Source organism: Oncorhynchus gorbuscha, linkage group LG07 (genome assembly GCF_021184085.1).
Source record: "Oncorhynchus gorbuscha isolate QuinsamMale2020 ecotype Even-year linkage group LG07, OgorEven_v1.0, whole genome shotgun sequence".
In the NCBI taxonomy this organism is placed as follows: Eukaryota; Metazoa; Chordata; class Actinopteri; order Salmoniformes; family Salmonidae; genus Oncorhynchus; species Oncorhynchus gorbuscha.
In genome coordinates this window covers 60,530,158-60,555,387 of record NC_060179.1, presented here as the reverse complement: position 1 = coordinate 60,555,387, position 25,230 = coordinate 60,530,158, and the positions used below count along the sequence as shown (strand labels likewise).

The window sequence follows — 25,230 nt, the reverse complement described above, 5'->3', positions numbered from 1 at the left end:
CTGCAAAGATACGTGCAGGGAGTACAAGTCGCAGTGGCGGACGGGTGGACCAAGGGCGCCTTCAACAAAAAAAAAACGTTTTGGAATGTTCAGATAGAGATGTCATGAATAGATGCAACATGATTCCTTGGTCTTGTTCTTCTATATATTTATATCTGAAACGTTCGACAACGTTTGGTAACTGAACGTGGCCCAGGGAACAGACAAAACAGAGAAGCGCGACTCGCCCTGGATCCTCAGGCCAGAATCCACCACAGTCCAGCAGTGGTCCTCTGATTTGGCATGCACCTGGAGTAACAGCTGTCAAGCTAAGCAACTACCTGAAAACTGCAAATACCGCCAGACAGACAAACCGCAGGAGACGAAGAGGAAGTTGGTGGAGGATTGTCAGGGCATGCATATTTTCATCAAGTAGTCTCTGTCCACCGTTATTCAGATTAGGTAAGCAATAGCAGTACTGTCTTTGCACACACGTGTTACGTAACTGCACTGCAGCAAATGTTTTTATGAACCCGGGTCTTTACAATAATATTGTTAACAGGTGAATTGGCGACAAGGGTCTAGTATCAGCGTACAGCAGACTGGGGGTGTGTCGTGATGATCGCCTGCACACCAATACGTGCCACGCGAGAGTTGGGTTGGCTAAACTAGCAAGCTAACGTTACTTCTCACGCCATAACGTTATCAGAACTACGGGAAAGCAGTGCTCGACATGCGGGGGCGAATGACACTGTACCGATGTTGTGAAAAACTGACTTTCCGTCCAGGCTGCTATGCTACTTTAAAAAACTTGGAGGAAAATATTTGGCCACGTTAACTACTGCCGGCGTTGTGCCGAAAATCTCCACCTGCCAAAATCCTCCCCCCTTCGCGTGAACGCGCACACTAAATTATTTGCTTGCTATTTGAGATTTCTGTTCTTCGCTCCCTTGTCAGTTTAGCCTACATTTCACTGATCTTAGTAGCAGAAAGCATTTTTATTTTATTTGTCCCTTCAAGGCAGCTGTCAATGATCACGTTAGGCGGCATTTCATTATATTTTTTTCTGGCGGTTTGATCGCAGGGGAGGCACTAGTAAAGTGCAGTTTTCGGTTTGTTTCTAGTGTCTAGTCTATAAATACATGTCTTTGCCAAAATTCGTCATCTCTCCCACGTCTTATTCGACTAGTAGTTGTTCTTAACTGTTTATTGCCTGCCTACATTTTACTCCATCTGTTCAATATAACACACATACATTAATTTCGGTTGCCTATCTTAACGTTTGCTCCATAGAAAGTATTTGACTCTAGTGACCAAATTAAGGAAATGAGAAGGAAGGTGGGTGGGTCGGCAGGCAAGAAAATGGCTTTACCGAACCGAGCCCCCCCCACGCGATAAACATCTCAGAACACCTACTAGTCGAATAAGACATGGGAGAGAATATGAATTTTGGGAGATCTATTTATAAACTAATACACTTGAAACAAATAACTAAACCGAAAACTGCAAACATTGCTTGTGCCTCCTCTGCGATCAAACCTCCATTTAAAAAAAACGCAGCCTAACGTGATCATGAACAGCTGCCTTGAAGGACACAATTGTTTTTTTAAAGTCTTTCTGCTACTAAGATCGGTGAAATGTAGGCTAAACTGACAACGGAGTGAAGAGCAGAAATCTCAACTAGTAAGCAGGTCGCAGCCATGAAGAACGCGAATGGGGGGAGAATTCTGACGGGGGGGGGGGCACACAACACTGGCACGGTGATACAGCTTCCCAGTGGGAAACAGGCACCTTGATACAAGGGTTAGCCAGAACTGTTCCGATCTGAGATTCAGGCAGGCAGTAAATACATTTTAACCTTTCAGGTTGGAATGTACCGCTGCCTGGCCTGTGCCCGAGCCCCTTTGCCCTCCTATAAATAAGTGCCCTCGCAGCTCATGGATTTTTAAAACATTTTTCATTAATAACTTTTTGAGTTAAATGTTTTTTTTTCTTCAATGTTTTAATTTGAAATGTATCGAGTTTCAAATCAAATTAGCTAATTTCGTAAACTCTTGAACCAATGAATATTCCCCACCTCATGTCCCCCTGTATTAACTGGGGGGTTCGAGCCTTGAATGCTGATTGGCTGACAGCCATACACCACAGGTATGACAAAACATTTATTTGTACTGCTCTAACTAGTTGGTAACCAGTTTATAATAGCAATAAGGCACCTCAGGGGTTTGTGGTATATGGCCAATTTTCCACAGCTAAGGGCTGTAGCGTTGCGTAACACCCCGTCAGGCCTTATTGCTAAAGTGGCCATTTGCCTACATTTCAGATCTTTCATGTTTATCTCTCACTTATGGACAGAGAAGAGGGCAGATTTACTTTTTTTTAAAGAGGCAGTTGTCAGCAGCCGAACAAACAGCATAACTGGCAAGCAGGTAGACCTCATCATTCACTATCAGCTGATAGCCTCTTTTTTTCCTGAAGTCAATTGTCTCCAGTAGTCAAGTTAAAAGGCCTAGCTGGCACTTGCTTGCTAAGAATGTCAGGAGTGAGTGTGTTGCAGAAAATGAGTAGGCCTGTAAATGTTGACATTTTGGCTACAGAGGTGGTTGGTGTGTATTTAGAGTTATGTATTATGGTGGTGCCGTTTTTTTTTCTGGCTCGGGATATTTTTGGGAAAACATACCTAAATCTAAAGATGGAAGATGTTGCTGTACCCCTAGTTATACCATTATCCAAAATAATTTAAATGTGGGCGTGGCATGTAGTGAAATGCTAATGAACGTTTCGTGTGGAGTTGTACCTTGTAGGAACTGCAGTCCGTATATAGACATGGAATTTGCGGGTGTGATTGAGTGAACCCTGACCGAGCGTTCCTACAGTCCTGCTGCATTTAAAAAAAAATGGTAATGCCTGTAGTAATAATTATATCTTAGTTATAAAATAGTTGTAATATAGTTATTTTCAAAATTGTTCCTGTATGCAAAGTAATACTATCATCCACATGGGACAATTTCATTGTTGCATTTGTGATTGATTGAACACAGTTAAACACACTTAGCTAGATTGTCATTGACTCAAAAGCAGCCATCTGTCGGTTTGTCTCTGTGTGTACATTAATATTCACATCTTTGTGTGCGTGTATTTTTATCTTCTGTTAACCCATCACAGTACTCATCACACAGACCCCTACCAGTCAACATGGAGGATGAACTGATATTCAGTATGGATGAGGTGGGCAGTGCCCAACGTAACCCACTGCAACAGAGGACCCCTGATCAACGGGCCCCATCTCTAAGTAACGCTTACGATAGCGACGAGGACGACTACTACATCTGTCCAATCACAGACGACCCTGTCAGCCAGGCCGAAGACATCTGTGGCTATTTAAAGAATCTCGTCCACAGCAAGCAGCTGTCTAACTCCCCCAAAAACTCCTTCTCCTACAAGGTGAGCAGGAGTAGTGTAGCTGCAATATTCACACGGTGCAGTACATTCTGAAAGTGCCATGGTGTGCTGGGCAAAAGCTGACAGGACAAGAGCTGACTTGTTGCTTTGTACTGTTGCTCTATTGTCAGTTTGCAAAATGGTGCCCCTGCTCTCACTGCTAGAGATGCGGTCAGAACAACTCTGCCTTAGAGAGAGGGCTTTCTCCTTATCTTTCTCTGCATGTCTGTGTATGTGTGCATCTGCTGTGGCTGAGAGCAGCAGCTCAGCTGCCTCTTGTCTGTGTGCTCTTTCTCTCTCTCAGAACAGTAAGTACCCAAAGAGCGTATCTCCCTTCACATAATGATGTGATATGTAAACATCCCTCTCACAGTGTGACCCTTGGCCTTCTGATCCAGTAGGCCAGCTTGTAGAGTGGGCTTGATGTGAAGGAATTAATAGCCTTTCCTCATCAGCGTTATAGTTATACATACAGAGTTGGGAAGACTGTTAGAGATGTAGAATTTATGGGTCGCAAGGTTGGAACCAAGTTCCAAAACACATTCTACTCTCAATAAGGCCAAGAATTCCGTTTTCATGGAATGTTCAACAACATAGTCAACTAAACTCAATAAGTATTTTTCTCTGCTGCTCATGTATGGTTAAGTTGCTGATATAAAACAGTTAATTTCTCTACTCCACATAGAATGAAACGGAGAAAGAAACTCCACAACAGTCTGTCGGGTTTGGGGCGTTTTCTGACAATGCACGGGTACGTTAATCATCATATTTCATTTAGCCCTCCTTTTGCATCAGTGACTGCCTCCTTCCTCCTTCCTCCTCACATTCCTAACATTCATTTACTCTTTAAATAATTTATTCCTTTCTTTTTCCATTGTACCTGCATGATCGTTTCCCTACCCAAGAAATGCGTTTTTTTCCTTTAGTTATTAAACAAAACTCTAGATCCTTAATCCACCTAACTGTCATGTTTAATCTCCCCTAACCCATGCAGCAGTCCTCAGAAATCTTATGAAGAGTTAGGCTAATGTAAATGTAATAAGCAGCAAGTAAGCACATTATGATAATGGTTGAAACAAACAGTATTGTTTCTCTTATTCTAAATGTAATTTTCAACTCCAGTGCAGTAGAAAAGCAGCAACCAGGCATGCTGTTTATACAGTACCATAGTTTACCACTACTATATCTTATGTCTGGTGGTCCGGTTTTGTGAGGAGATGGTGTCTCTCATCACAAGGGTACAACTGCACCAGAGACAGAGTATATACCATCAACTGGGACGTGTGAAAAGACACGCAAACTTCAAGTGACCAGGGGCTGACGTGCAATATCTGGTGTATGTTTCTCACCAACCAGCAGTGGCCTTCAGCCTGTTAAAACATGACCTTCATATATCAATGTAAATAGTTCAGGCTAAATATACACCAGCCTAAAATGCCACATGTTTGTGAGTAGGAGGGTGCTACTGTAGGGGAGGTTCAGGTTACTAACAGGTTTACGTTAATAGCTAATGCCACTTGGACCACTGTTAGTTCTGAGAAAATGGAGTGCAACAGTCCAGAGTTTTTGGTTGGGAAAACCCCTGGCCCCAAGTGCTGGCTGTGGTTATTAGCTGGTTATTGTGCAATGTAGGGCTCATGGGTGACAGCTAGTGTGACACTTCTTAATCTTCCAGTAGGTCGTTTGTGGTCAGAAAATACTTTTGGCCCTGTGTCATATAATCCTGTCCTGATTGAAGCAACCTTCTCATGATCCTCTGTTGATGTGTGTGTCTGTTTGCCATATCTCTCGCTGTATTGTGTTTTCCTCTATCAATTCAAAAGAGTGATTTGCATGTTCCTCAACACTTCCACAGAACCGGAAAGATTAGCAATCCACCTGTCAGGACACTTAATTAAAGATGGAATCCGCAGTAGGGCAGTAGCCCTACTGTCTGCCCCACCACCAGCGTGGTTGTATTTGTTTTGTTGATGAACCGTATACGCAATGTGGTAAATAAAAATGGCAGCACATATTCTGCGTGTGAAATGATGTCGGAGGGGGAAAAAAAACTGTTTGTTGTTTGCAGTAACTTCTTTGTTTTTGTAATATTGCAAACTGCTATGGCAGTTTCACCATTAAGGAGTCCAGCTTTAATCCTGCTGTCTGGGTTTGTGTGTAGACAATGTATCTGTCTGTTTCATGTATACATCCCCAGTGTCTGACGCTTCCCTTAACATAAGCTGTATTACACAGTGAGTGTGATGATTACCTAAAATATATGTCATGTTTCCCCATTGTCTCAGGCGGTGTGGAAAAGAGCCATAGAGAAGGCCAAGGCCATGCCTGACCCATGGGCTGAGTTTCACCTGGAAGAAGTCAAGACAGAGCCATGCATAAGATACAGGTACATATTCCTGTGTTTGTTTGTCAGTGGGCTTGTTCCCTACCCTGTACTAGAGTTTAGAGGTTGACCGATTAATCGGAATGACCGATTAATTAGGGCCGATTTCAAGTTTTCATAACAATCGGTAATCTGCATTTTTGGACACCGATCATAGCCAATTATATTGCACTCCACGAGGAGACTGCGTGGTAGCAAGGAGCCAAGTTAAGGTGCTAGCTAGCATTAAACTTATCTCATAAAAAACAATCAATCTTAACATAATCACTAGTTAACGAGACATGTTTGATGATATTACTAGTTTATCTCGCTTGTCCTGCGTTGCATATAATCGATGTGGTGCCTGTTAATTTATCATTGAATCACAGCCCACTTCGCCAAACGGGTGATTTAACAAGCACATTTGCGAAAAAAAGCACTGTCGTTGCACCAATGTGTACCTAACCATAAACATCAATGCCTTTCTTAAAATCAATACACAAGTATATATTTTTAAGCTGCATATTTAGTTAATATTGCCTGGTAACATGAATATATTTCAACTAGGAAAATTGTGTCACTTCTCTTGCGTTCTGTGCAAGCAGTCAGGGTATATGCAGCAGTTTGGGCCGCCTGGCTCGTTGCGAACTGTGTGAAGACCATTTCTTCCTAACAAAGATCATAATTAATTTGCCAGAATTATACATAATTATGACATAACATTGAAGGTTGTGCAATGTAACAGCAATATTTAGACTTAGGGATGCCACCCGTTAGATCAAATACGGAACGGTTCCGTATTCACTGAAAGAATAAACGTTTTGTTTTCGAAATGATAGTTTCCCGGATTTGACCATATTAATGACCTAAGGCTCGTACTTTTGTGTGTTATTATGTTATAATTAAGTCTATGATTTGATAGAGCAGTCTGACTGAGCGGTGTAGGCAGCAGCAGGCTCGTAAACATGAATTCAAACAGCACTTTCCTGCATTTGCCAGCAGCTCTTCGCTGTGCTTCAAGCATTGCGCTGTTTATGACTTCAAGCCTATCTACTCCCGAGATTAGGCTGGCAATACTAAAGTACCTATTAGAACATCCAATAGTCAAAGGTATATGAAATACAAATGGTATAGAGAGAAATAGTCCATTAATAACTGCAACCTAAAACTTCTTACCTGGGAATATTGAAGATTCATATTAAAAGGAACCACCAGCTTTCACATGTTCTGAGCAAGGACCTTAAACGTTAGCTTTTTTACATGGCACATATTGCACTTTTACTTTCTTCTCCAACATGTTGTTTTTGCATTATTTAAACCAAATTGAACATGTTTCATTATTTATTTGAGACTAAATAGATTTTTATTGATGTATTATATTAAGTTAAAATAAGTGTTCATTCAGTATTATTGTAATTGTCATTTTTACAAATATGTGTATATATATATTTATAAATCATCCGATTAATCGGTATCGGCTTTTTTTGGTCCTCCAATTATCGGGATTGGAGTTGAAAAATCATAATCGGTCAACCTCTACTAGAGTTGTTGACAAATACACACCATCCCCCACCCCTGCCCTTTCTGACGGTACAGTACATGATATCACTCCATTTCCAATGGCCCTTCCAAGTTTTCTTGGCCAGTGCACAAAGTTCCCTCGTGGCAGATATCAGGGTTGCCTGCCCACACCAAAACACTTCGTTTGAAGCCAAAAGGTGCATTCCGGGGTCAGTCTTTCCAGTATCGCTGCACATCTAAGAATAATGCTATATCGTTGTTCCTGAGACGTTGAACATTTCTCCAGGCATTGAGATTCCATAGAACTCGCCCAAATTCTCCAGGCAGTGCAGCCACGAGAACAACTAGAGGGATGCCCCCCCCCTTTAGATAATAGGGGTTAGACTTCTGCATTCTCTAACATGTTTGTTTGTATTACTAATCACCTCTTACTGTATGACAAAGCCCTGCCTAGACAGAGCCAGGTTAGGGGAGAGGTGTGTCTGGGTTGATTTTTAACCCGGTTGTAACCTTACTCTTCCTAAGCCTCTCTGGTCTCTTAGCTATTGGCTTTGTGCCATCTTCCTGTTCCATGCCTCCAATATGACAAACATGGTACACAGAGTTCTGGGCCGAGAAATACGCATGGAAGGGCAGGACAGACTGTGTAAATATTAGCCTTGGCCTCTGGTTCTGCTGTCTGTCTTATCTGTGTATGGCTGACCCAGTCTCAGACAAACCAAGCTTTCAATATCAGTGTGCGTGTTTGAAATGTTCCCCTAATTTATTGCGACATGTAACATCAATATCATATTGGCGATAATGGCATTCCAACAGAACAGAGTACAAACAGGCATATTTGTTGAGTTTGTTGTTGGTAAACACACATTCAATTGGTTGACAAGAATTACAGGCTATTACCACAGATCTGTGGATAAGCAGCTCAGGTCCTGGTCAGAACAAATCCATGTACTCTGTTTGTTTCTATTTTCTGTCCTAATCCTGACCCCTTCAGTGTACATAGATCATTGTGGTCGAGGTTACACTTTCTAGTCATCACCATGTTGGTTACACAAGTCCAGAATTCTGGCCCATATAGAATGGAGTAATAATGTTTGATTAATGTAGGGTGAATGTTATTTGTTTTATCTTTCCTCAGGTACAATGCAATCACGGCGGCGTGGTCTCAAGACACAGTGCACATCAAGGTTTCTGGCCAGGTATGCCTCCGCTCCTAAATCATCACTAATCTATAATTGTATTATTGATCAGAGCATATGTATGTGGAATATACAGTGAACAAAAATAGAAATGCAACATGTAAAGTTTTGGTTTCATGAGCTGAAATAAAAGATCTCAGAAATGTTCCATACACACACATTTTATTTCTCTCAAATGTTGTGCACAAATTTGTTTACATCCCTTTTAGTGAGCATTTCTCCTTTGCCCAGATAATCCTTCCACTTGACAGGTGTGGCATATCAATATACTGATTAAACAGCATGATCATTACATAGGTGTACCTTTTAATGGGGACAATAAAAGGCCACTCTAAAATGTGCAGTTTTGTCACACAATGCCACAGATGTCTCAAGTTGAGGGAGTGTGCAATTGGCATGCTGACTGCTGGAATGTCCACCAGAGCTGTTGCCAGAGAATTGATTGTTAATTTTTCTACCATAAGCCGTCTCCAACGTTGTTTTAGAGAATTTGACAGTACGTCCAACCGCCCTCACAACCGAAGACCACGTGTAACCACGCCAGCCCAGGACCTCCACATCCAGGTTTTTCACCTGCAGGATCGTATGCGACCAGCCACCCAGGACAGCTGATGAAACTGGGTTTGCACAACCGAAGAATTTATCCACAAACTGTCAGAAACTGTCTCAGAGAAACTCCTCTGCATGCTCGTTGTCCTCACCAGGGTCTTGATCTGACTGCAGTTCGGGGTTGTAACCGACTTCAGTGGGCAAATGCCCACCTTCGATGGCCATTGGCACGCTGGAGAAGTGTGCTCTTCACGCCTGAATCACGGTTTCAACTGTACAGGGCAGATGGCAGACAGTATGGCGTTGTGTGGGCGAGTGGTTTGCTGATGTCAATGTTGTGAACAGAGTGCCCCATGGTGGCGGTGTGGTTATGGTATGGTCTAGCATAAGCTATGGACAACAAACACAATTGCGTTTTATCAATGGCGATTTGAATGCTCCGAGATGCCGTGATGAGATCCTGAGGCCCATTGTCGTGCCATTCGTCTGCCACCATCACCTCATGTTCAGCATGATAATGCACGGCCCCATGTCACAAGGATCTGTACACAATTCCATGAAGCTGAAAATGTCCCAGTTCTTTCATGGCCTGTATACTCACTAGACATGTCACCCATTGAGCATGTTTGGGATGCTCTGGATCAACGTGTATGACAGCGTTTTCAAGTTCCGGGCCAATATACAGCAACTTCACACAGCCATTAAAGAGGAGTCGGACAACATTCCACAGGCCACAATCAACAACCTGATCAACACTATGCGAATGAGAAGTCGCACTACATGAGGCAAAAGGGTGGTCACACCAGATACTGACTGGTTTTCTGTTCCATGCTCATAGTTTTTTTTTAAGGTATCTGTGACCAACTGATTCAAATCTGTATTTCCAGTCATGAGAAACCTATAGATTAGGGCCTAATACATTTATTTTAATTGACTGATTTCCTTATGAACTGTAACTCTTAGAAATGGTTGCGTTTTTAAATATTTTTGTTCAGTGTAGTGACACTGTTTACTTGAATGTGAACGTTTACAAAAGCTTGGTGAATTGATTGACTTTCTCATATGATTGATTTGTCATTTTTGTTTCTCACAGCCTTTTGGACGCGGGGCCATGAGGGAATGCTTCAGAACGTAAGTTTCACTCATTATCTAACCTGTACCCCTGCACATTGACTCGGTACTGGTACCCCCCTGTATATAGCCTCGTTATTATTTTTAATATATTGTTTTACTTTATTTAGTAAATATATCTTCTTAATTCTATTTCTTGAGCTGCATTGTTGGTTCAGGGCTTGTAAGTAAGCATTTCAGGTTAAGGTCTACTACACCTGTTGTATTCGGCAAAGGTGACAAATACAATTTGATTTGGATTTAATTTGATTATCGTTCAGAATCGTTCAGAATAATTAGTCATGTTTGCCATACAGTCTGAAAAGACGGCACAAGATGCACAGGTCCCCAATTCACGTTCCACAAGTATCGCTCTTAGACCCATTTAGTCCAGCTTAGAGCAATACATAGATATCCAAATGGAACCAAACATTCCATAACTACAACATTCTAATTCACATTTTTTTAATGGAATGTGATCATCATTAAACTTGTCATGGCACCCAGTAGAGTTCTCTATCTCAAACTTAGTTTGCTGAACTCTGGTCGAGCCTAACTTTTGCAGCTATAGGCAGCGGGAATATTATTAATATTATGACCTTCTTATGATTTGACCTCTTTCTGTGGGAACAGTGTACGGGAGGCAATGAGGCATCCGTCATGTCTAGATCAGACCACTAGCAGTCCATGCCTTCCACAGAAGAACATCCCTCTCACAAACACACAGAGGAAATAAGCCCTTGCCCTCTAACAAGCCCAAACACTGTTTCTAACCACAAAGAAAACATATTTATGGTTTATCATCAGAAATACACAATGCCCAAGAGATACACAATTTCAAAACCTTGGGAATATTGTAGGATTTAGTTGGGTAATACCATCTTAGTTTGTTGTCAGTCTGATACACAACTAACATTCTTCAGGGTTTACTTTTTTTAAACGTTCCTTTCATTTTAGTACAGTGCCGTTCTTGTCTTTCAATGCCTCTTTTTCCATATTTCCTGTCCTTCTTCTACAGGAAGAAGCTGTCTAACTTCTCCCATAGTAGTAACTGGAAGTGTGCGTGTAACTATGTGACGAAGCGCTACATGGAGCCTGTGGACAGGGATGTGTACTTTGAGGATGTCAGGCTGCAGATGGAGGCCAAACTCTGGGGAGAAGAGTACAACCGCCACAGGCCACCCAAACAGGTATGGATGGAACATTTTAATTAACCAATGAGTCATCCTGTTTATTGATAGATCGATTGAGAGGTTTGTGGATTTTCCACATTTTAAGTTAAACTAACCACTCCTCCCTCTCTCTCCCCCCCAGGTGGACATCATGCAGATGTGTGTGATTGAGATGATGGAGCGTCCAGGTAAACCTCTGTACCACCTGGAACACTACATAGAGGGGAAGTACATCAAATACAACTCCAACTCTGGCTTCGTCAAGGATGACAACATCAGGCTCACTCCACAGGTACAGTGGGTGTTACTACTGTAGATTTATTGTCCAACTCTATGTATAACTCCTGAGGTGCAGAAACCGAAGATGCATCTTCATCTTTCTGTTATCAATTGCTAGATTTTTCAATATAATAGATGCGGTAAAGAGGTCAATAGAACTTGATTATGTTTTGTTTTTAATTATCCGTGCCAATTTTTAGGTGCCAGCACGCATCTTTCTCATCCTAGTCAGTCAAGTGAGGCACTACATGGTCTAAACAACTCAACAGGCTAGTTTGCCTGTTTGTAAAGAGGGGGGGGGGGTCTGTACATTAATCCTGCTGCTCTGATTGGATAGAGTGTTGCTGTATTTCTCTGTTTCGGTCTGATCATTCAGACTGCTGCTGCCTCCTACTATTTGACCTTTTATTGAACTAGGCAAGTATTGTTAAGAACAAATTCTTATTTTCAATGGCTGCCTATCCCGGCCAAACCCGGACGACACTGGGCCAATTGTGCGCTGCCCTATGGGACTCCCAGTCACGGCCGGTTGTGATACAGCCCAGGATTGAACCAGGGTCTGTAGTGACGCCTCTAGCACTGAGATGCAGGGCCTCAGACCGCTGTGCCACTCGGGAGCCCATAAATGAAATGGTAAAGATGTTGAGGACAGACACGGGTCAGACATGCACACCCCTCCACTGAGTTTAACCTGCAGCTTGTTTGGTCTATAAACGTGCATGGAGATGGGTATTTTCTACTTGGGCATATTAAAACATTTAGTTTTTTTTTTATCACGAGTATCATTCGATCCGATTATCAACTGTCAATTTATGGATATGAATATGGCCATGTCAGCACACCCCTAGCTTGTATGGATGTCAACCCCAATACATGTTTATCATCGTCACCAATCAACTGCATTGTTGTTAAAAAAGACTAAACGACCAACGCCAATTTCTGTATGTTAACTATGCTGCTAGGTTATACAAACGGGAGTTAGCATTTAGCAGTAACTTCTTCTAAACCTGAAAAGGAACAACTTCTAATGTTATGCAGCGAAAACAGCATCCTTCTTTCCCTCATAGTCTGTGTTCCATTGACCTCTTTACCAAATCTATGCTTTTTCCCCCCTTTGTTCTGTGAACCTGCAACCTTTCCAAATATCTGTAAGCCGCCATCTTTTTGTCGTCTGCTTGTAACTCTAGTATTTTTCTTTCTGCCTGTAACCCTAGTATTTTTCTTTCTGCCTGTAACCCTAGTATTTTTCTTTCTGCCTGTAACCCTAGTATTTTTCTTTCTGCCTGTAACCCTAGTATTTTTCTTTCTGCCTGTAACCCTAGTATTTTTCTTTCTGCCTGCAGGCATTCAGTCACTTCTCGTTTGAACGTTCGGCCCACCAGCTGATCGTGGTGGACATCCAGGGGGTGGGGGACCTCTACACGGACCCTCAGATCCACACAGAGAGGGGGACAGACTTCGGAGACGGAAACCTGGGTACGGCTTTCTCTCGCACAGTCAGTGTTAGCAACACAATGAGGTAGACTGACATTTTGAATTGTGACCCACCTTAGCGAAATACTTTCAAATAGATTACAACATACGTGTGTGTGTGTTACAGGTGTGCGGGGCATGGCACTGTTCTTCCACTCCCACCTGTGTAATAAGATATGTAAGAGTATGGGGCTCACACCCTTTGACCTCTCCACTGCAGAGAAAAGCCATCTAGACTGCACCAACACACTGCTGGTGAGACCATAGAAATACAGTGCATTCGGAATGTATTCAGGCCCCTTCCCCTTTTCAAATTTTGTTACATTACAACCTTATTCTAAAATGTATGAAATAAATTGTTTTTCTCATTGACACACAATACCCTTAACCTTATTAATAACCTTATTTACATAAGAATACAGACCCATGGCTATGAGTCTCGAAATTGAGATGAGGTGCATCCTGTTTCCATTGATCATCCTTGAGATGTTTCCACAACTTGATTGGAGTGCAACTGTGCGAAAGGCACACACCTGTCTATATAAGGTTCCACAGTTGACAGTCCATGTCAGAGAAAAAACCAAGCCATGAGGCCAAAGGAATTGTCCGTAGAGCTCAGAGACAGGATTGTGTCGAGGCACAGGTCTGGGGAAGGGTACCAAAACATTTATGCACATTGAACTTCCAGAAGGACAACCATCTCTGCAGCACTCCACCAATCAGGCCTTTATGGTAGAGTGTCCAGATGAAAGCCACTCCTCAGTAAAAGGCACATGACAGCCCTCTTGGAGTTTGCCAAAAGGCACCTAAAGGACTCTGACCATGAGAAACAAGATTCTCTGGTCTGATGAAACCAAGATTGAACTCTTTGGCCTGAATGCCAAGCATCATGTCTGGAGGAAACCTGGCACCATCCCTACGGTGAAGCATGGTGGTGGCAGCATCATGCTGTGTGGATATTTTTCAGCTGCAGGGACTGGGAGACTAGTCAGGATTGAGGGAAAGATGAACGTCAAAAAGGTCTCTGAATGTCCTTGAGTGACCCAGCCAGACCCAGCCAGAACCCAATCGAACATCTCTGGAGAGACCTGAAAATAGCTTCAATTTTCTATTTTTAATAAATTTGCAAACATTTCTAAAAAACTGTTTTTGCTTTGTCATTGAATACATGTATTCAAAAACAATTGAATACATTTTTGGAACAAACCTGTAACATAACAAAATGTGGAAAAACTCAAGGGGTCTGAATACTTTCCAAATGCACTGTATAATCATCTTGAAGTAGAATCAAAGGGCCTGTGGCTGACACACAGCATCACATATCTTCTAGGTATAGCTACAGTCGTCATATTACCACAGAAATTATATCAGTACATTAGACAGAATACTACCTCACCACAGGCTAAGACCTCGCTCACTGTTTGCAGCTTTTATGCAGCTATTTAGAATGGTAATTTTAGTAATCTTTTAACAATATTTTCAACTCTCTACTCCAATCAGAAGTCGGCCCAGACGGTACTGAGGGGTAGTGAGGAACAGTGTGGTTTCACTCGTTTTCGTACTATATCAGGGGGCCGTGTGCCCCCACTTCTCTCCCACCTGTCGGAGACCTCGTCTGGGGATGACTCTATGAGTGACATAAGTGACTCCATGCCCTGCTCGCCCCTCGCCTTCCCCGGCTCTCCACTAGGACAGCACTTCTCTATGGGCTCCATGGGCAGGTCTCCTCTGGGTAAGAACAGTTTTTAGAGGTTATAGTTCACCCAAATTACAAATGTATCAAATATTTTGAAGATCTAGAAGGTAATCTGTGGGCCTGTAAAGTCAATGACCCACCATATGGGTTTGTTTTCTTATTTTCAGCTCAGCATTAACATTATGTTCCAAATAGCATGCCTAAATCCCCATAAAACTGACTTCAAAACAGTTTTATTTGGTACCTGAGGCTAGAGTGCTCTGTTTTGGATATAGTTGAACTACTTAAACTTGATTTAAAAAAGATAATAATTATCAGCCATTAAACATTTTAATCTAACGTCTGGTTTCTCACCCTCAGGTTGGTCTTTCATAAATGAGATGGATGAACGGGAGAAACACAACCGCAGCCACAGCCCAGAACACAAGGTCGGTCAAGGCTTTGTTGAAATGACTCTGATCACAAGAATGACATTAGTTATGGTTGGTTGGCATGTACTGAGGGCTGTGTTTTTTATTTTTCTTCTTCTTCCTGTAGGACTCAGAGAATGGAGGAGACAGTGGTTGTCCAAGTGAGAGGAGGAGTGAAGGGGACCCAACCGACCATGCAGATGGGGTACATCTTCTCCACACCAACACTTGGTCTTAGTGAGCCTGTCCATCATAAATGCTTTATGGAAACTATCAACTGCTGTAATTGTCAACTGCTGTTATTGTTCATGTTTGCTCACCATGACATGGATTCTTTCTTGACTCACCAGCATTTAAAGCTGTTCAACTATTACCCTTTGTATAGCTATGTTAGTGTGAACCTGGCCCTCTCTTTAGCTCTGTTTATGGCCTCTTAGCAGTTGGTTTTATACTGTATGATGTCACCATGTAGGCCCGCCCCCACCGCTACAACAGATACTACTCTGAGTCGGACGAGGACAGTGTGAGACGGGTAAACAAAAATAACGATGTCTAATCTTCCATCACCACCATAATCAACAAAGCCACCATCGCCATAATCAAATAATCCTGTCCTCATCCCTCTGTGTCACCCACTATCCCCTTGCTCACTAGTGTAGTGTTCCTGCTATCTAATCTTTTCCTTCATCCATGAGCTAACTGAGTCCTTGCTGCTGTCTGTCTCCTTACTAGAGAAAGGTTCCCAGCAGATCTTCCCCTAACCCAAACTTAAACTCTCCTGCCATAAACACCCCCAACAGCCAACCGGTGATTCCCTGCCCTCTGCATGAAGGCCTCTAACACAGGCCTCTCCCTCTAGTGTGGAGCAGCTGTTGATTTGAAACTTGCTTGTTTTCTAATGACACATGCTTAGTATTGGCAAAAGTTTGAGTGCACCCAAAAAACTGAATGCAAACTTGTTGAAACACAACAGAGAAATCACCAGCAGCCCTGTGTTTTAGTCTAATTCCTTGTTTGGCCTGTCCATGTCAACATGTCTACCTGCCACAATACTTATCAAATCACCTAACCAATCAATCAGTCTAACTGCCTGTTCACCAGAATCATGTTCCGCCTCTTAGTGCATGCCTGGAGTGTGAAATATGATTTGCATTAGTGCTTGAGTTGTTGTTATGTTGAACAAGCAATACTATAGATACAGTGCTTCATTGTCAATTTCCTAAGCTCTGTGTGTCTGTGTCCAGCTGACAGATGATAAATGGAGTGTCTACCACTCGTCTCGTTCTCACGTCCACCGGCCATCCTGTGTTGCTGTGGAGATGGAAAGACTTGACTCGCTGATCCTGGAGAGGAAGATTGGCAAGTCCATCCTGGGGAAGGTGAGTGGCGCGCAAGCACGTGCACACACCTGCTCACCCACCCACACACTAAAAACACACACTATATCTCCTCTGGACTCTTCCCCCAGGTGCACCTGGCGATGGTGCATTACCACGAGGCTGGTCGGTTCTGTGACAAGGAGGAGCAGTGGGACCAGGACTCAGCCATGTACCACCTGGAGAGAGCCGCCATGTGTGGGGAACTAGCGGCTATCGTTGCCCTGGGACAGTGTTACCTACAGCTGCCACACCATATACTGTCAGAGATGGAGCTAGAGGTATTTAATCAAATCAAATTGTATTAGTCACATGCGCCGAATACAACAGGTGTAGTAGACCTTACAGTGAAATGCTTACTTATGAGCCCCTAACCAACAATCCAGTTAAAAAAAAATCAGATAAGAATAACAGGTAAAAGTAACAAGTAATTAAAGAGCAGCAGTGAAATAACAATAACGAGACTATATACAGGGGGGTACTGATACAATGTGCAGGGGCACCGGTTATTTCAGGTAGTATGTACATGTAGATAGAGTTATTAAAGTGATTATGCATAGATGACAACAGAGAGTAGCAGTGTTGGGGAGGGGGCACTGAAAATAGTCTGGGTAGCCAATTGACTAGATGTCCCATACGTAGAATGTATGCACACATGACTGTAAGTCGCTTTGGATAAAAGCGTCTGCTAAATGGCTATTATTATTATTATTATGTCCAGGAGTCTAATGGCTTGGGGGTAGAAGCTGTTTAGAAGCCTCTTGGACCTAGACTTGGTGCTCTGGTACCGCTTGCCGTGCGGTAGCAGAGGGAATAGTCTATGACTAGGGTGGCTGGAGTCTATGACTATTTTTATGGCCTTCTGTTGACACCGCCTGGTAGAGAGGTGCTGGATAGCAGGAAGCTTGGCCCTGGTGATGTACTGGGCCGTTTGCACTACCCTCTGTAGTGCCTTGCGGTCGGAACCCGAGCAGTTGCCATACCAGACAGTGATGCAACCAGTTAGGATGCTCTCAATGGTGCAGCAGAAGAAACTCTGAAGACCCATGCAAATTTTTTCAGTCTCCTGAGGGGGAATAGGTTTTGTGGTTCTCTCTTCACAACTGTCTTGGTGTGTTTGGACCATTCTAGTTTGTTGGTGACGTGGACACCAAGGAACTTGAAGCTCTCAACCTGCTGCACTGTAGCCCCGTCGATGAGAATGGGGGCGTGCTCGGTCCTCTTTTTTCCTGTAGTCCACAATCATCTCCTTTGTCTTGATTACTTTGAGGGAGAGGTTGTTGTCCTGGCAACACACGGCCAGGTCTCTGACCTCCTCCCTATAGGCTGTCTCGTTGTTGTCGTTGATCAGGCCTACCACTGTTGTGTGTTCGGAAAATTTAATGATGGTGTTGGAGTCGTGCCTCGCCATGCAGTCATGAGTGAACAGGGAGTACAGGAGGGGACTGAGCACGCACCCCTGAGGGGCCCCTGTGTTGAGGATCAGCGTAGCGGATGTGTTGTTACCTACCCTTACCATCTGTGGGCAGCCCGTTATGAAGTCCAGGATCCAGTTGCAGAGGGAGGTGTTTAGTCCCAGGTCCTTAGCTTATTGATGAGCTTTGAGGGCAGTATGGTATTGAACGCTGAGCTGTAGTCAATGAGTAGCATTCTCATGTAGGTGTTCCTTTTGTCCAGGTGGGAAGTGTTGAGTGCAATGGAGATTGCATCATCTGTGGATCTTTTGGGGCGGTATGCAAATTGGAGTGGGTCTAGGGTTCTGGGATGATGGTGTTGATGTGAGCCATGACCAGCCTTTCAAAGCACTTCATGGCTACAGACGTGAGTGCTACGGGTCAGTAGTCGTTTAGGCAGGTTACCTTTGTGTTCTTGGGCACAGGGACTATGGTGGTCTGCTTAAAACATGTTGGTATTACAGACTCAGACAGGGATAGGTTGAAAATGTCAGTGAAGACACTTGCCAGTTGGTCAGCGCATGCTCGCAGTACACGTCCTGGTAATCTGTCTGGCCCTTGTGAATGTTGACCTGTTTAAAGGTCTTACTCACATCGGCTTTGGCGAGCGTGCTCACACGGTCTTCCAGAACAGCTGGTGCTCTCATGCATGTTTCAGTGTTATTTGAGTCTAAGCAAGCTAGAAGTAGTTTAGCTCGTCTGGTAGGCTTGTGTCACTGGGCAGCTCTTGGCTGTGCTTCCCTTTGTAGTTTTATACTATTAGTCTTCCCTAATAGTTTGCAAGCCCTGCCACATCCGATGAGCATCAGAGCCGGTGTAGTACGATTCGATCTTAGTCCTGTATTGACGCTTTGCCCGCTCAGTGTGGATGCTGTCTGGTTGGGGTATGTACGTACGGTCACAGTGGGGCCGACGTCATCAATGCACTTATTGATGAAGCCAATGACTAATACTCCTCAATGCCATCGGAGGAATCCCTGAACATATTCCAGTCTGTGCTAGCAAAACAGTCCTGTAGCTTCTTAGCATCTGCTTTATCTGACCACTTTTTTTTATTGATATAGTCACCGGTGCTTCCTGCTTTAATTTTTTCTTGTAAGCAGGAATCAAGAGGATATAATTATGGTCAGATTTGCCAAATGGAGTGCGAGGGAGAGCTTTGTATGCATCTCTGTGTGTGGAGTGAAGGTGGTCCAGAGTTATTTTTCCCTCTGGTTGCACATTTAACATGCTGATAGAAATTTGGTAAAACAGATTTAAGTTTCCCTGCATTAAAGTCCCCAGCTACTAGGAGTGCCGCCTCTGGGTGAACGTTTTCATGTTTGCTTATGGGGGAATACAGCTCATTCAATGCTGTCTTAGTGCCAGCCTCTGACTGTGGCAGTATGTAAACAGCTACAAAGAATAAAGATGAAAACTCTCTCGTTAGGTAGTGTGGTCTACAGCTTATCATGAGAAACTCTACCTCAGGCGAACAATGGCTTGAGACTTAGATATCAGGTGTCGCTGTTCTAGCCTGCCGGTACATTGTATAACCAGTCAGCTGTAGGTTGATGTTGTCGTCGTTCAGCCACGACTCCGTGAAGCATAAGATGTTAGTTTTTTTTACAGTGCATTTGGAAAGGATTCAGACCCCTTGACTTAAAAAAATATATATATCCATTACAGCCTTATTCTAAAATGTATTAATTGTTTTTTCCCCCATCAAACTACACATAATACCCCATAATAACACATTTGTAAAAAACTGAAATATCACATTTACATAAGTATTCAGACCCTTTACTCAGTACTTTGTTGAAGCACTTTTGGCAGCGATTACAGCCTTGAGTCTTCTTGGGTATGACGCTACAAGCTTGGCACACCTGTATTTGGGGAGTTTCTCTCGTCCTCTGCAGATCCTCTCAATCTCTGTCAGGTTGGATGGGGTGTGTCGCTGCACAGCTGTTTTCAGGTCTCTCCAGAGATGTTCGATTGGGTTCAAGTCCGGGCTCTGGCTGGGCCACTCAAGGACATTCAGAGACTTGTCCCGAAGCTACTCTTGCGTTGTCTTGGCTGTGTGCTTAGGGTTGTTGTCTCGTTGGAAGGTGAATCTTCACACACCAGTCTGAGGTCCTTAGCGCTCTGGAGCAGGTTTTCATCTCTCTGTACTTTGCTCTGTTTCTTTCCCTCGATCCTGACGAGTCTCCCAGTCCCTTCTGCTGAAAAACATCCCCACAGCGTGATGCTACCACCATGCTTCACCATAGGGATGGTACCAGATTTCCTCCAGGCGTGACACTTGGCATTTAGGCCAAAGAGTTCAATCTTGGTTTCGTCAGACTAGAGAATTTTTTACTGAGGAGTGGCTTCCATCGGGCCACACTACCATAAAGGCCTAATTGGTGGAGTGTTGCAGAGATGGTTGTTCTTCTGGAAGGTTCTTACATCTCCACAGAAGAACTCTGAAGCTCTGCCAGTGTGACCAAAGCCCTTCTTCCCCGATTGCTCAGTTTGCCCGAGCGGCCAGCTCTCGGAAGTGTCTTGGTGGTTCCAAACTTATTCCATTTAACAATGATGTAGGCCACTGTGTTCTTGGACCTTCAATGCTGCAGAAATGTGCCTCGACACAATCCTGTCTCACTATGGACAATCCTTTACAAGCTCATGGCTTGGTTTTTGCTCTGGCATGCACTGTCAACTGTGGGACCTTATATAGACATGTGTGTGCCTTTCCAAATCATATACAATCAATTGAAATTGCCACAGGTGGGCACAAATCAAGTTGTAAATGACTTTGTCATTATGGGGTATTGTGTGTGTAGATTGAGGATTTGTATTTTTTGAAATCCATTTTCGAACAAGGCAGTAACATAACAATGTGTATTGGAGAGGTGTCTTTTGAATCTCTCTCTGTTATTACATGGCTATATGTTGCTGTCTTGTCATCAGGACAACTCAGGGAGCCGTATGAAGGGCTTTAAGTTCCTTCTGCAGGCTGCTGAGGCAGGACACAGATCCTGCATGATCCTGGTGGCCAGGGCCTTCGACACCGGCATCAACCTCTCACCAGACAGGTCAGAGACTGGTGGAACATATCAGATACAGTATCAACTTGTGATGGGCTGTGTCTAAAATGGCACCATATTTATTGATTAGCCTACATGGTGATATCTACCTAGAGATCTGAGAAAGATTAGAATTGATCAGGACTGTGAAATGGATATGATAAAAACTAGTATAAGCCTTCTCTGTGGTTCTCAGGTCCCAGGACTGGAAGGAGGCGATGAGATGGTACAACTGTGCCCTGAACATGACAGACTATGATGAGGGGGGCGAGTTTGACGGCATGCAGGACGAGCCTTGCTACCAGCTGCTGGCCAGAGAGGCTGAGATGTACCAGGAGGGGGGCCACAGCCTAGACCCAGACCCACAGAGAGCAGGTAAGATACAGCAGAGAGAACCACACCTGAGTTTAGAACCTAGAACTATTAGCCAACAGTCCTAACTCGAGCCTTCAGTGTGATAACCTTTGTTGTACTTACAGTAACGAACCAAAGACTCTCTCTCTCTCCTGTGCAGGTGATCTGTTCACAAAGGCAGCAGACTCAGCCATGGAGGCGATGAAGGGCCGACTGGCCAACCAGTACTATATGAAAGCAGAGGAGGCCTGGGGCATGATGGAGGAAGAGGAGTAGGAGACGGGCTGGCACTCTGCAAGGCCAAAGGAATTGGCTAAAGCAGAAACAAGCTGGCACCCAGGATAATATTGTGATGGATTTTCCTCCCTAATTGTTTAAAGTTTACAGACACATTTACTGTGTGATTTCCAAAATGCTGTGTGATTGTTTGATCTGTATGTTTATGCAGCCATCCTCTAGCCTAGCTATCTTTCTTGGTGCTTCAGAGGGAATTATGTCTGGTCCTTGTACATCTTGTACATTTTTCCCCTTTTCTATTCCTGTCCCCCATTGCCCTTTGGACTAATGAATATGGTTGCATTTCAGAGGCAATTTACCTAACTAAAAATAAGCCATTTCAAACTAGAAAAGTACACTTCCTAAAAAAGAATGTGCTTGCTAGCTTAAAGGGATATTTTAGGATTTTTTCAATGAGGCCCTTCATCTACTTCCCCAGAGTCAGATGCACTTGTGGATACCATTTTTAAGTCTTTGTGTCCAGTAAGAAGGATGTTGGAGGTAGTTTTGTGTGCCAATGCTACCTAGCATTAGCACAATGACAAAGTCTATGGGTATCTGCTAGCATGCTAGTAGATACCCATAGACTTAGTCATTGTTTTAAAGTTAGCTGTGTTAATATTTGTAGCTGAAATTGTTACAGATAATTAGCATTGTAAGTGTCTACCATTGTGTTCTTACGGTTGGCATTGAATTCATGATGGTTTATACAAATTAATTGAAGTTGGGATAGCCTAAATCTTTTGAAGTTGGTATTGTAGTTTATTCCATGGGTCTCATTCAAACCCATGTTAATATATGGTAATGTGAAATGGTTATAGTATTAAAAAAAATCTGAATGCAAGCATGCTAAGTTGATTTCAAAGTCTGGTTGGAGTTGATAGCTAAGCATCCTGACAATGTACAGCATCCCTTTCTTAAGGCGTGCTTCAGTTCGGCTGGCCCTTAGCCAAACTCGGCTAGCCAAACTGAACTAGTCGGCTCACATACACCCTTAAAACACATTCGCTCGAAAAACAGAACGAAAAGCGCCAATAGTACTGTTTGTCCATTTTGAGATGAAGTAGCAAGTTTACACTTCTTCAGAATAGTCAGAAATAATCTAAGATAACTCAAGAAATGTCATTAATTTTGATGTTTTTGCCTAGGAGATCTTAGACCTGCAATTTTACATCTAACTAGGATGTTTGGTGCAGTATTATTTTATGAAAACGAGTCATCTCTCGTTGAATGACAGACATTATGGAAGAATCCCTACTGTTGACCTACAGTAGACTTCGTTCGGCTCCAAACATCGGCTTGCTTTCAGAAAGAAATGTGTGCCCGAACAGCCGGGAAAAAAACGAATCGAAGTCCGAAACGTCATAAAATGTCGTCATAATATATGCACAAACTGTTTCGGCTGGAAAGTGTGCAGATGCCTTTTAAAAATACGGTGACAATTTCAGAAATGAAACTGTTACTGCAAGTTCAGGTGAACAAAAAACAACTCAAATATATGAAAATGTCTATACATTTAAGCTATTTCAAAAACATTGCTCTGCTATTAGTATTTTTACTGTATAAATGTTGGGCTCAACGAGAAAATTCTGCTTACACTGCCCTGCTTAGAGGGGGGCAACGGTCGGCCGAGTGTCGTGTGCGACCTCCGGAGGTAGCGTTCGAGACGTGAGAAATGTGCAAGTTTACATTACGATTATGTCTCTCGAGAATCCCTCAATTCTCCTTAATACTCTTCAATGAGAATAGACCCTTAAAAGGTTCAAGAGGAGTTGCGTTTTGACTTTTGACTAAAAGGGCCATTAACTAAAAGGTAATGGTTCTTTTATTGCCATTAAATGCATTGGAGATCATGTAAAAATAAAAAAACATGTAGTTCAAAAAGTATAAATGCTCTAAAATGAATACATTCTCAAGCAATCTAAGTTTGGGCTGGTTGTATGTTTTTAAAGTTTTGAGTTCATAACTTAAATCGTTTTAAGCTCTAGAGCGGGCGGAAGATATCCAATAATAAGAATGCATATTACATTTTAAGAAATCTAGAGTGGTCGTGCCTTCAGCAAGCACATTAATTAATGTTTGATTCATGAAATAAACATTTCTTGAACAAATGTTGTTTACTTTGTTGGTTTTGCCTAACACTTTTGTAATAGAGGGCACTTGTTGCATTGTTTGCATACTTGTATATGAATGCATGGAAGTAGCTATATGTAAATGTCTTGACTTTGGAATAAATATGATTTTATTGCATTGTAAATGTTTTTATGTATATATATATATATACATATACACACAGTGCCTTCGGCGAGTATTCCGACCCCATCACCTTTTCCAAATTTTGTTAGGTTACAGCCTTATTCTAAAATTGATTAAATGTTTATTTTCCCCCAATCTACACACAATACCCTGTCATGACGTGGCCCTCTTTGGGTATAGCGAGTACCCTCCCCTTCTATCTCACCACCTCTCTCTTTCCCGTACACCCAGGCTCTGTTATCTCAGGTTGTAAATTCCTAGAGAAGACTCTCCTGAGGACCAGGCAGTATAGAGAGAGAGGGTTTCACAGTAGAACAAAGGAACTTCTTCTACATCACAGAACTTGAGAACTGAAGAAATATCCATGTTTTGGAGAATGTGTAAACAGTCGGTGGAGAAGCCAGCTATGACCGGTCTGTTTTGTTTAATGTTTGTGACCTCACGGGAGACGATAGAACCACATTACCATAACTCTGTTTATACAAGAGCCTCCGTTATGAGGTTTGAGTCTAATTATTGGATTAAATGAATGAGTAAAGATGAAACTATTTGTGAAATTAAGTAATGTAATTTTAAACCGTTTAATGAAAGGGAATCCAATTCCCTTTAAAGTTGAACTAAGTCATTGGCCCGCCCCATGAGTACAGACATTGATCTGGCTCATGGGACAGCCCTTTTTACTGTTCCGAATAAAAACCCCACCTGGAAATATCCTCTTCAGACCATGCTTACCTCGGTCAGCTAAGGTTGAGTAGAGACCACAAGAATCTCAGTATAAGCTAAGGTTGTAATGGTTGTTGAAACACTGAGACAATCGATTCCGACAGAATAAGAGCAACTCTTCGACACTAATTACTAGTCTGCAGCTAGGAATTATGTACCATTGAATGCGAACATCTATCCTATAAGAACATTTCTGAATTGGACTCTGAAGTATCCATTCTAACCACGGTAGACTCCTTGGAAGCAGATGGAGAGACAAGCAGATGAACTTTCCAACAGAAAGACGGACGATTCCAACAGAGATCACGACGACACACTGAGCATAAATATATATATATTGATTGCAATTATTCCAGAATGAGTGAGCGAGCGTTCATGTGCAAAGGATTAGCATTTCAATCAATATAATTATCAACTGTGTAGTGACTTTTGTCTTTCGCGCCCTTCTCAGTCCACACCCACTTCTTTTTGTCTACCAAGTCATCATATCGGCTTAGCCCACTATGGAAACTCCCCTATCATTTCATTGTAACCATATCTACTGTGTTGTTTG

General features: G+C 42.8%; 1 protein-coding gene across 6 annotated transcripts; it reads left to right on the top strand.

The window, feature by feature from the left end:
• Window positions 1-23,955, top strand: LOC124040144 (eukaryotic elongation factor 2 kinase-like). Of its 6 annotated transcripts, none has more exons than XM_046357032.1 (20): window positions 1-441; window positions 2,771-2,879; window positions 3,145-3,423; window positions 4,106-4,171; window positions 5,706-5,806; window positions 8,442-8,502; window positions 10,145-10,182; window positions 11,180-11,351; window positions 11,476-11,625; window positions 12,956-13,088; window positions 13,213-13,340; window positions 14,589-14,817; window positions 15,142-15,209; window positions 15,319-15,396; window positions 15,664-15,723; window positions 16,436-16,570; window positions 16,660-16,848; window positions 20,953-21,077; window positions 21,265-21,443; window positions 21,583-23,955. In XM_046357032.1, exons 2-20 carry the CDS (start codon window positions 2,877-2,879, stop codon window positions 21,696-21,698), a joined length of 2,310 nt encoding a protein of 769 aa, XP_046212988.1. In that variant the 5' UTR covers window positions 1-441; window positions 2,771-2,876; the 3' UTR covers window positions 21,699-23,955. The 6 variants fall into 6 exon arrangements, with proteins under 6 accessions (XP_046212988.1, XP_046212987.1, XP_046212989.1 ...); XM_046357031.1 differs by having other exon boundaries at window positions 14,586-14,817; XM_046357033.1 differs by lacking the exon at window positions 2,771-2,879 and having other exon boundaries at window positions 14,586-14,817.
• The last annotated feature ends 1,275 nt before the right edge of the window (window positions 23,956-25,230 follow it).

What these genes read in the sequence shown, in the direction of transcription:
- LOC124040144 (XM_046357031.1), top strand. An exon ending in CTTCGGAGACGGAAACCTGG is followed by an intron (nt 13,089 to 13,212) that starts GTACGGCTTTCT and finishes TGTGTGTTACAG; the next exon opens with GTGTGCGGGGCATGGCACTG. An exon ending in ACGAGGACAGTGTGAGACGG is followed by an intron (nt 15,724 to 16,435) that starts GTAAACAAAAAT and finishes GTCTGTGTCCAG; the next exon opens with CTGACAGATGATAAATGGAG.